The sequence below is a fragment of the Capsella rubella genome, unplaced genomic scaffold, assembly GCF_000375325.1.
Source record: "Capsella rubella cultivar Monte Gargano unplaced genomic scaffold, Caprub1_0 scaffold_7, whole genome shotgun sequence".
NCBI lineage: Eukaryota > Viridiplantae > Streptophyta > Magnoliopsida > Brassicales > Brassicaceae > Capsella > Capsella rubella.
In genome coordinates, this window is record NW_006238917.1 from 9,683,263 (window position 1) to 9,695,381 (window position 12,119).

The window sequence follows — 12,119 nt, forward strand, 5'->3', positions numbered from 1 at the left end:
ATATGATTCCTATACTAGATGATATCTGTTGTAAAATATATTACTAAAGTTTACTTATAAACATATATGTGGAAATTTCTGTTGATGAAAAAGTTTCTTACGTGAAATTATAGAGCCTATTTTTATTGCCAACACTTTAATTTGAAAAACAAAGATTCACTTTGACATAATATTATGTATTCATAGAGTATTGCACTTTATGAAATCAGTCAAGTATTTTTTACAAAACTTGTAACGAAAAAAATTGAAATCATTTAGTGTTTTTTTTTTTCATTTGGAGCTTCCCAAATACGTTAATCAACAAAAATATATATAAAAAATTACGTTATGTTTTCGTTGTAAAGATATTCTAAAAATGATATCTATATATATAGTCTTAATTTTGTTTTATATTTAAACAAAAACCAAAATATATTATGTCTTTATGTAAGAATTTTGGTCTCCCATTAGATTTACAAAAAAGAAAGAAAGAAAAAGCCAACAAAACAAAGAAAGGCTCCAGAGAAGAATTTGAATTTTGCAATAATACAAACATTTTTTTTTCATTACTACAGCTTTGCACTAACAACAACAACAACGCGGTCGCTTTATCATTTTTAATCATCTCTTTCAAATCAAAAGCTTCCATTTTTCTCACTTGAGTCCTCCTCTCAAATTCAAAATTCCAAAAGCTTCTCTCTAGTGTTCTCTCATAGATTTAGGGTTTCCCATGGATTCACCTCACAACTTCACTCCTCACTTCCTTCTCCTCTCTCTTCTCCTCGTCTCAATCCCTCTTTCATCATCTCAATCCAACGCCACCACTACTAACCCGCCACCGTCGCCACCGTCAGATTCGGATCTATGCAACGGCGTATTCGTCTCCTACACTTACACGAAAGGATCTAAGATCCCTCCCAACGACACCAAGAACCAACCCTACCGGTTCGAATCTGTGATAACCGTGCTTAACCACGGCCGCGACGAGCTCAAATCATGGCGTGTCTTTGTCAAATTCGCGCACCAAGAGATCCTTGTGTCTGCATCCAACGCTGTACTCTCAGACGGCTCGAGCCTCCCGTTGAGCGTCGAAAACGGCACCGTCTTTGCTGGTTATCCTTCGTCGGATTTGAAATCGGCTATTCAGACTGCCGGTGATGTTACTCAGATGCAAGCTCGTGTTGAGCTCGTTGGGACTCAGTTCGGAGTTGCGCCGCCGAATGTGCCACTTCCTAAGAACATCACTCTCGCTACTGATGGATGGAAGTGTCCTAAAGCTACTCAAAAAGGTTAAATTTTTTCTCAATGTGATTAATCTTAGTTTCTGACATGTTTTTGTCTCTTTAATCTTGAAATTTTACTTCTAGTTCCTTGATTTAAGGCTCAATACTCTCTTTTGGCTGATCTTGGTTTTTGCTATATTTAGGTGTTTTGTTTTACTGATCTTTTGTTTTCCTATGTTAAGGATGAAGTATCCAGTGTAGATCCCTATAATCAAGCAGGAATTTAAGATTTACTAGAGATAGTCAAACTCCAGCAACAATCACATTGTTTTTAAGTCCCATGTGCACACTCGTGGATAGAGAGTCTTATGTTTGTTACTTGGTAGCTTCCCTTTTACACCTAATGTTTGAATTAGTCAACTGGGGGAGTCTAATAATTGAATTCGTAGCAACACGCTGGGATCTTTGTGATTTATCAGGATTATGAGGTACATGCCTTAAGATCTTCTGCAGTGGTAACATAATAGCCAGTTTATGAATCGGCTATGTATGTGTTTGCTTATGTAGAGAATCGTGGTATTGTTCTTTTTGTCTATTGCTTTCTTTGTGGTGTACTTGAATTTTGTGTGTTTTCTCTCTGTTTGACCAGGTAAAAATGTTCTGCAAGTATGTTGCACGCCGGACCCAGACTATGATAACACAGACATCATTGATAATAAGTACCTTCCCCGACAAGATGGAGACCTCACTATCATGTATGATGTGGTCAGATCATATTCATCGAATTATATGGCACAAGTTACGATGGAGAACCATAGCCCGCTTGGTCGGCTGGATAACTGGAAACTGAGTTTCGACTGGATGCGGGATGAGTTTATCTACACCATGAAAGGGGCTTACCCAAGTGTTGTTGATTCATCACATTGTGTTGATGGCCCACAAGCCAAGTACTATCAAGATCTTGACTTTTCTAACGTATTAAGCTGTGCAAGACGGCCAACCATCATTGATCTCCCTCCTACAAAATACAATGACTCGACGTTCGGTCTTATCCCACTTTGCTGCAGAAATGGGACGATTCTACCACGGTCAATGGATCCTAGCAAGTCGAGCTCAGCTTTCCAGATGCAGGTGTACAAAATGCCTCCGGATCTCAACATCTCTGCTCTATCACCACCTCAGAACTGGAGAATCAACGGTACACTGAACCCAGATTACAAATGTGGCCCTCCTGTTCGGGTGAGCCCGAGCCAATTTGTTGATCCCAGTGGGTTACCCTCAAACTGGACTGCTTTTGCAAGCTGGCAGGTGGTCTGCAACATCACCCAACCAAAAGATGCGAGTCCTAGATGCTGCGTGTCATTCTCCGCATACTTCAACGACTCAATTGTTCCATGCAAGACTTGTGCTTGCGGATGTTCCAACAACAAAGCGGCTCGAACTTGCAGCGCAACAGCCCCGTCTCTTCTTCTACCCCAGCAAGCTCTTCTGGTTCCATTTGAGAATAGAACTGAGCTCACCCTTGCTTGGGCTTATCTAAAACATCAGCCTGTGCCAAACCCAATGCCTTGTGGAGATAACTGTGGAGTTAGTATCAATTGGCATTTGGCTACAGATTACAGAGGGGGATGGACAGCCAGGGTCACAGTCTTCAACTGGGGTGAAACAGACTTTGTGGACTGGTTTACTGCAATTCAGATGAAAAATGCTGCTCCAGGTTTCGAGAAAGCCTACTCATTCAACGCAACTACACTTGGTATCAACGGGGAGAACAACACTATTTTCATGGAGGGTCTTCCCGGATTAAACTATCTCGTTGCAGAAAGAGACGGGGAGAATCCGTTGAAGAACCCTCGGATTCCTGGGAAACAACAATCTGTTCTTTCCTTCACCAAGAAACTGACTCCTGGGATCAATGTCCCTGGCGGAGATGGCTTCCCAAGCAAAGTGTTCTTCAATGGGGAGGAGTGCTCTCTCCCAACCATATTCCCAATGAGAAGCAGTCAGCAACGGATACACATTTCTGCATTACTCTTGGCATTACCTGTTTTGGCTTTCTTGCTTATGCGGGCGTAACCACACTGAAGCCTCCCGTGGGGTTGGCTATACATTTTCGTGATTCTTCCCTGTTTAACTCGAAAACCGGTCAGTTCTGCAGTTTATGGATGGAGAATCAATCGATTCTTTTATCAACCTGTGATGAGTGTTGGAAAGAAGCTTTATATAGGTGCTATGAATATATGTTACCATTCTTGTATTGTTTCTGATTAGAGTTTTTTCAGTAATCACTAATCAGTATGTATACTATATGTTACACTTTCTCGACCATTGACTGATTCCTAACTTAAATAAGCTCACAAATGACAAGCCAACCGGTTATTTGACCAACTTTGACCAAAACTGAGTAAATGGCAAAATTGGACTGAGTTGTGTGGATTTGTTCGTTGATCGGATCAATACCGTATCTTTATTATTGTGAAGCAACAACGCATAGAAACATATTTACACGAAATGTTCCTAAAAACTCAAAAAGAGGAGCAAAACATAGCTAATTGTCTGGATATTAGACGATCAAGAACCCTATATTGTCTCAGTCTTTATGTAAGGCGAGACAGATGTAGAAACAAAATAACTCCAAGAAATTGACATTACTCCTAATATTTAAAAAGAAATACAATTATTATTTTCTATAATCTGCTTTTGAATTTCCTGCAGATGATCATCTAAAGATACAACAACATGATCCGTTCTATTTTCTCCTTGGATAATCGTCATTCTATCAAGCTTTTGTACCTCGAAGGAGAAGAAAAACAAAGAATCTTGCAGTCTAGTCTGAGTTTCTGAGCTCAGACTGGAATATTATCGATGGAATATCCGTCAAAATCAAACTCGTTGTCTACCGTTGGAATGCCTTCCTGCATTTATGCAAGGGAATGAACAGAATTGTCAACCTTTTGAATTGCAGAGTACTGATGATGTTCATGGCTGTTACTAGTAATGTGTAATTTTGACTTTTTGGAGTAGGATTCAAACCTGTTTGAGAAGTGCGCTCATGAGATCTTCTTGATTATACTGCTCGTGAAACAATGTAGTTGCAGGAGGACAGGTCATGGTCTCCGCCACTCTTTCTGACTTCACTCTGACTGAACCACCATCCATATAAACGTTGTTCAGATGATTCAGATTCCGGCTAGGTGGTTGCTGGTTCTGGCCCTGGTCGGCCACCACTGTTGCATCTGTTTCCCGCCTTTTTCTCTGTGTAGAAGGCGAAGAGTATGCATCCGAAGTAGAAAAAGCCGCAGAGGCTGCTGCTGCATCCTGATGGGAAAAGACCAATCCGATATTCCGCAGATCCCAATCATTCAATCTGTTGTTGATATTGTTGTTGTGCTGTTGCTGTTGCGGAAAATCGTTGAATATGTCGTAGCTCGGGTTACCAAACCCTGCGGTAGCCATGGTAGCAGCTGATGAACCACCTTTCGCATCCGAGCTGCTGACCTCTTCTTGGTAAGAAGCTGACACTGGAATTGATATCCCTGGGGCACTTGCCAATGGGAAGCTGTTTTGAGGTAGATCTGCAGAGAAGTTGTTGAAGACTGAGTGGGTAGCTGGTGACATTCTGTTGTTAGTCTCCGGGATACTGGTTCTAACTGCTACCGCACCAGTGAGATCGCTTCTCCTTGAAACACTGCTTGACAACATCGGCTGTTGCCCGAGAGATGGTAGCATTGATGGCCCTCCTCGGGGTAGCTGGTCGGTTACAGGCAACATCATTCCACTGCTCTGAACATTCTGTCCTGGACGCACACCAGCGATTTGTTGCTGTACGCGCATGTGACTACCTGCAAATTGTTTAGGTTCCATACCTGTTGGGACACCATGAAGCAAATTCATCTGCTTATTAACATTGTTTATCGTCTGTCCGTGGCCATCTCCAAATCTTATCTTCGGATTTTCAAAGTTGAAGATGCTCCTTTGATCTACCAGGGGAGAAACCGACATCCCCGGTTTAGTGAGTGAAGGCCGCCCAAGGCCAGCTGCTTGAAGCTGTGCGAGGCTCTGTGCAGGGAGCTGACCCGCAACAGCTAGAGCTTGAAGATCGAATCCATTCAATGAAGAAAGAGGACCATAACTCGGATCTTGACCAGTCATAAACGAATGGTTCATATTTCCCTGGTGCTGTGACACTCCTCCAAGCCGTCTTAGATATATCCGGTACTTCTGCAATATGACAATGTCCCCAGTGTTAGAAAACATCAACAGCGGAAAATGTAATACTATTCAATCAATCACATATCTACCTGTAGGTGACTGGCTACATTTTCTCGCGTCAGCCCAGGTACATTCATCATCTCTAAGATCTTCTTGGGAACCGCTTCTGCATTAGATACCGAAGAATGGTAAGATTAGATAGGAAAACTAACATAATAACACACACAAATGAATAAGCAAACAATATTTTCACTTACTATCAACGCCGAGCTGATTCACAGCAGCGACAAACTGCTGATGCAATTCAACCGACCAAACCACTCGTGGTTTCTTCAAACTCGAGGTGTCCTCTTTGTCATCCCCTTGATCATCTACTTCCTCTTCCTTCCGCTTCCTCGAGCTCCTCCAGTTCCCTTCATTAACCGAAGAGGAATTGTTATCAGCATCCTCTCTCTGCTGCTGCCTGTCCCTGTCGCCGCCAGTATCTTCAAGACTTCCTCCCGAATGTTCCGAAACATTCCACTCGTTCCGCTTCTTCCGCACAACATGCTGCCATATATTCTTCAAAGCCTCAATACGTACCGGCTTGATGAGGTAATCGACAGCACCGTGAGTCACTCCTTTCAACACAACACTCTTCGAATCATCCGCAGACATCACTAAAAAAATCCAAAGATCTCAAACATTCAGATCTCAACAGAACAGTTAAGAGTAAAATAAAAAGCGAGAGAGACAGGATCAAAAGAAACGTACTGATAACAGGTAAATCCATCTCTAAACCGACGTGCTCAAGGAGCTTGAAACCATCCATGTCAGGCATATGAACATCACTGATGACAATATCAAAACCATTCTTGTTCTTCCGGAGTAAAGACAATGCGATCTCTGCTCTGTTACACTTAGTTACTGTAATAACAGAATCAGAGCAAAACCCGGAAAAAACTTAGTCAAAATCAAAAACGAAATTATGAAAAAAACATAAACACAGAACCAATCAAAACAAAATACCAGAATCTCAAACTAAATCAGAAGGATATCTCGAATCTTTTTAATAAAATTTGAAGAATTTGTATCACACTCCTCTTGAAACAAACTGAATCACACTCTTCTTGAAACAAAACCAAAGGATCTATAGAAAAAGAAAACCTCACAAAACAGAATCTTTAAACAATGATATAAGAACAGAGCAGAGAACTAAGCTATATATATGCGTATGTATCTGAATCTAACAGTGATTCATTCATTCAACAGTCAATGAAATTTCTAGTCTAGTCAAATTCCAATAGCTTTTTTTCTATATCTGTAAGAGTCAACCAAGAAACCAAAATTAATCACAAAAAATTAACGAAAGAATTTATCAAATTTGGTAACTTTGAAATGAATAAACATAAATATCAGATTTTTTTATTTTTTTGTGTCATATCATTTACCTCTGTAGAGACAAGTCCTGAGCATCCTCTCTAAGATCATGAGACAAGTCGGATCATCATCAACAACAAGAACTCGAAGACCCGCCGGAAACGGGTCAGAGTTGGAACCCGAATCGGGTCCTCTTCCGTGACCCGGATTTATCATTCTCTCTCTCTCTCTCTTCTCTCTCGTCCAAGAGAACCAACGATCAAAGAGATACAACAAAGTTCTGAAACAGAGAGAATATATGCCTTCTTTACTAAAAAAAAAAAAAAATTGACGTGGGTTTGATTCGAAGAATTGGGGATAACACCAAAAACCAAAATCAAAAAGAAAAAAAGTTACGAAATTTGATACCAAGATGATCAGATTTTGATTATTATTACAAAAAAAAAAAAAAAAAAAAAAAATTTAGTGGAAAGGTTTGTAATATGCTTGAGATGTGAGAGTTGAACAAGGCATGGCTCTTTCTCTCAGCTTGAAGCTCGCGATTCCTCTGTTACAGTTTTTTTTTTTCTTTAGTAAGTTCTGCAATTTTATTAAATATAAAAATGATATTAAAATATGAAAATGTTTATAACAGTGGTAAGAAGTATTTAGTTGTTATATAGTTTATAGTTTTTATACAAAGGAGGAGGTGCAGAGAGATGTCCTTTATGTTATAGACATCTCCAGATAGAGACCAAGTACTTTATCATGTGTTCTTTTGAATCCTCCTTTTTTCTCAATTGCTATTTTACCAAAACCTCTTCTTCCTAAAAGAAAAAACAACTATGGCCACTTTTAAACCCTTATATTATTGGTACACAATTCATTGGCACAACATTTTTGTTTTTTTCTACTTATGATCTATGCTTTTGCTTAGATTTCCTTTCTATTTTAAATCTGTTTTTTTCATATATTAGAAAATAGTTAAGAGAAATATTTGAATTTTGTTTAAATGTATAGTTGTTATATGACGGCGTCTCGCTGAAATATCTATTGTATTTTTCTCCTTCTTTAATTTACCATTTCTTATTAATATACTATCATTATGTGATTACTAAAAACTTTTGGACATTGTAAATGAATGTTACCGTGGTAAACAAATTTCTTTCTAATTAGACAACCAATAATATTTGTTATTTTGTAGATTAGTTTTTTTTGGTGAACATTTTGTAGAATAGTTGATAATTGTTTTGAGAAATTACAATATTCTTTCGAAAATAGTTGTTTAAAATAAATTGTAATTTTTTAATTGTTTATGTATTGCATGGAGATATTAACTATACCTTTTTTTTTATAAAGCTTTATGTAGATTTTTCTTGTGTATTATGTGAAGAACACATACATTAGCAAATATTTGTTGCAAGAAATTTTTACAGATCGTGTACTTTTTCAATGAAAATGAGAGTGATAAATAAATGCATTCAGATGAAATTTTACTAACAATACAAATATTGAAGTAAAAATGAAAATCAAACAAATGGGTTGTTTTTGAAAGATATCAAACTATGTGGGGTTGATCTTATAATATATTAAACTACTGGGTACGGAACTTCTAATAATTGAGACACAACACACACACAAAAATAAATAAATAAAAAACGGGTCCAGAGACCCTTGATGCGTGGATCCAGCTCATACCTGAATACATCATAAAAATTCACTCATTTATATAAAACACAACCTTAACAATTTATACTGTTATTTTTTATGTTCTCAAATATTTTTTTACTTTGTTAATTAATATATCGATTATTATCTTAATATTTTGTTTAAAGAAAAAAGAAACCCTGAAAGAAGGACATCATTACAAAATTATCCTCCCAAAAATTTGGGTCTATTTCGAGTTTATTTGGAAAGTATTAAAGTATAAAGTATAAAACATGCCTTCTATATCTTGATGAGTCCATGACCTACATGTAATTAAACTAATGGGCTAAATACATACAATATAATTATAATATATGCTTTCATAATTAAATAGAATGATAATACGTACAACAAAGCACATTCAACCATATGATTAAGGCAACGCATTTTCTAACAACACTATGATGTATACATAGTTGTATATACACACAATCACAACTGTTTTATTTGTGTATGTTGTACCATGTGTTTATTCGCTCGTAAACTTAATTTGTTAAAACGAAAATATTAGTATAACCCAATATCCGTTAATTGTATAGCAAAATCTAAAGTATAGGAGATAAAATATCTAGATCGTTCACGGAACCATTTTCACAAAACTTGTCCCATTCAACAGTAGAGAAAAATTCTAATACTTAGGTAAAAGGTAATTCTTTAACTAAGTGACTTTGGTTCAAGGTCACTACAAACTCCTCCTAAGAGACTTTACTAAAGCCATATGATGTCAACTCTTCCATGATGGTTCGGATAACATTTTGAGATATGACACCAGAGCCGGGGCCATGTGATAACATTTTGAGTAACTGAACGTTAAGGCATTATATTTTATTTGTAAAAGAATATGTTGTGTTCGAATGTTTAGTTAGTGGTCAAATGTTACCCAACAAAACTTGGTTTATTAACCAAGTGGTCTTGGTCTAATAGTTTTCATTTGAGTGAAAAGTTACATGATGATTTAGGTTAGGGATCGATTCCTCTCAAACGCGAAATTACTAGATATTTTTATTTGGTCAAAGGTTTTCACCCGGTTTTTCTGTATCCGGCCTAAGGACCGAACTTTCTGATAATAAAAACAAAAAACCTGATTTATTCTTTTCATTTTGCTAACTTTTATCATGGTTAAGGAAGCATAAGACAAACGAAAAGAAAAAGGAAGCAAAACAAAAAAAGAGGTTCACAATCACAGTTGCATTGCCACTTTGCATGGTCGAAACATATAATAATGGAAAATGATAAAACCTTAAGAGACACATATGACATTTTGTGTAAACGAACGTATTAAGGTGTCCAATAGTATTGGGAAAAGTGGCATCAACGCACTTTGGTAAGTGATATTTTGGTGGATCTCCTCTTCCTCCTTATGTTTTGCTTTCCACTACAACATGACTTACTCATCAACTCCTTTTTATGTCTCATGTAAAATATTTACTTCACATTTTGTTTTTTTATAAGGTATCCCTTACTTATTGGAATACAACCTGGTACGATAAAACGAACCATTACTAATGTTTAAAATTGTATGTAACAAAAGCAAAGAAAATGTTTAAATTATATAATCCTTTCAAAATAGATTATTTATAAGTTACAAAAGATAAAGTTAAACCACTTTGATTAATCGTAAGATGTAATTTTATACCATATCCATAACACGTATACAAAAGTTCTTGAATTCTATATATAAACAGATGAGCTTAGGACGATATAGGTTACAACATCTTGCATTGTTAATGACTTTGTCGTATATATCGTATCAAAGTTATATATTAAGATTATGTTTTATTTCTGATTGTTATTGATAAAATTAATATACTACTTTTTTTTGGTCTTGATTACAATGATAATACTTAAATTTATGTTAATATGTTTGGTCTTAACTTTATTTAAATTTGGTCTTAATTTTTTTATAATATGTTTTATTCATATAAAATGAAAGGCTCGATTTCTAAAGTTGACCAGAAAAAAAATTAAGAATCTCATAAACATTGTAAAACTGTAAAATCTTGAATTGTAGGTAAAGTGGAATACTCTGCAAAACTAAAGTTGGAATCATTCTATGCAATGGCATAGATACTTTATCTAGTTTATTGGAATATTCTCTCCATGCTCGGCTATCAAAATCTTAGTTACGTTTTTTGTTATATTTTAATTGTTATCGTTATGATCTGCGTAATGATATTTTTCTGTATCAAAATATGTTTTCTTAATTTATATCAGAAATATTTTTGCAAGTTTTTATACAAATTTTAATGTATTTTATTATTTTTAACCATTTATACTGCTGATTTTATTTATGATTGATTAAATTTGAACTAAGCAAATAATTTATTTTAGAAAAAACAAATGATTTTAAATATGCATGATTTCACTTTAAACATTTTATATTTAGAAACAGAGAGGATACGTAGTAGTTCTAATAATTTAGTTTTATCAATTGGTCAAATATTAAATGCAATTTAAGTCTGATCTTAAAGTTGTTTAAAAAGAAGAAAAAAACCACAAAGTTAGTGACCACGAAATTAATGAGTAGTTGGGTTATAGAGTCAAGTTTTGCGGAGGAGCTTCCCTGTGATGCAACGTGTCGAGTCGATGGTATTGAAGTGGATAAGAACTTACTACTATATACTTAATATTATTCAAGTGTCTCCCATGTGAAATCCCATCCACCTCCTCCACATATTGAAACCCATCTTTGACCCTCCAAACACTTTTCTTGGATTTTGACGTTATTTTTTTGCAAGACCATTCGGTATTCTCCCTCGCAAATATATCAGCTCCGTCGTAAAGAGAATTTGATTTGTTTTTGATAAATTTGTAATTTGGTTATCGTCTTGTTAACAAAAAGAAAACTAGACCCTCAAGTCCTCAACTTTCTCTATAATACATCTTATTTTTAGATATTATTTGAGTTGAGTCTTCGTTATTCTTAAATACATTCACGTGAAAATGAGCGTTTTAAAACGTGTTGTAGAATTGTTGGATTCGAACTATACTTTCTTCATGCATCTACTACTATGCATAGTAATTGATTTGGTCCACCTTGTGTGTATACAAATGTAAAATTTGACAAACGAGAGTAATAATACTAGTAAACAACAACTTGTATATGTGTGTTTTTTTTCCTTGTTTTGGGGTAGAGTTGGGTTAATCAGGAGGATGAGGAAGAGGTGCGGTAATCAAGCAGTTTATCTCTAACTGTGCTGTTTTTTGTTCCTTCACTTTAAATTTAGACTTTTACATTGAAGCTTGTTGACTATATGACAATATTATTTACATCTACCAGGAAACCGCTATGTCAAACGTTTGGTATGAAATATTGTCGGTTTTGCATCTAATGGCAATGCTACAAATGTCACAAGCCAATTTACTGCTTCTTCCCAGAGGTTCCAGTGATGGTTATCATCCAAAAGTATCAGAAGGTAAGACCTGCAATTTGCTTGTGATAAGCTTGTTTCTTATTGTTAAATACTTAAAATATAATGGTAACTGGTAAGGTCCCTCAGGCTTAATGATATGCTTTCTTCAATGTTTTATAGAAAACAGGCGAGCTTCAATTGATATCTTCTTAAAGGCAGCTGGATACCTTGACTGTGCTGTTAAGCATGTTTTCCCTCAGTTTTCAGCTGAGCTAAGGTTCATATTTAACTTAGTTTCTACTGTCAA

At 36.1% G+C, this 12,119-nt stretch overlaps 2 protein-coding genes and 1 long non-coding RNA gene across 3 annotated transcripts; 2 read left to right on the forward strand and 1 right to left on the reverse strand.

The window, feature by feature from the left end:
* Nucleotides 1-586: 586 nt before the first annotated feature.
* LOC17879236 (COBRA-like protein 7) lies at nt 587-3,551 on the forward strand. Its single transcript, XM_006285116.2, has 2 exons — nt 587-1,268; nt 1,852-3,551. Exons 1-2 carry the CDS (start codon nt 710-712, stop codon nt 3,276-3,278), a joined length of 1,986 nt encoding a protein of 661 aa, XP_006285178.1. The 5' UTR covers nt 587-709; the 3' UTR covers nt 3,279-3,551.
* Nucleotides 3,552-3,646: 95 nt separating this feature from the next.
* LOC17880235 (two-component response regulator ARR2) lies at nt 3,647-7,335 on the reverse strand. The gene is made up of 6 exons (XM_006285987.2): nt 6,845-7,335; nt 6,168-6,320; nt 5,672-6,073; nt 5,504-5,580; nt 4,236-5,423; nt 3,647-4,117 (listed from the first exon to the last, which is right to left on the reverse strand). Exons 1-6 carry the CDS (start codon nt 6,987-6,989, stop codon nt 4,049-4,051), a joined length of 2,034 nt encoding a protein of 677 aa, XP_006286049.2. The 5' UTR covers nt 6,990-7,335; the 3' UTR covers nt 3,647-4,048.
* Nucleotides 7,336-11,595: 4,260 nt separating this feature from the next.
* Nucleotides 11,596-12,084, forward strand: LOC111829728. The gene is made up of 3 exons (XR_002833087.1): nt 11,596-11,623; nt 11,740-11,875; nt 11,993-12,084. It is a non-coding gene; the product is annotated as an uncharacterized LOC111829728 (long non-coding RNA).
* Nucleotides 12,085-12,119: the final 35 nt, after the last annotated feature.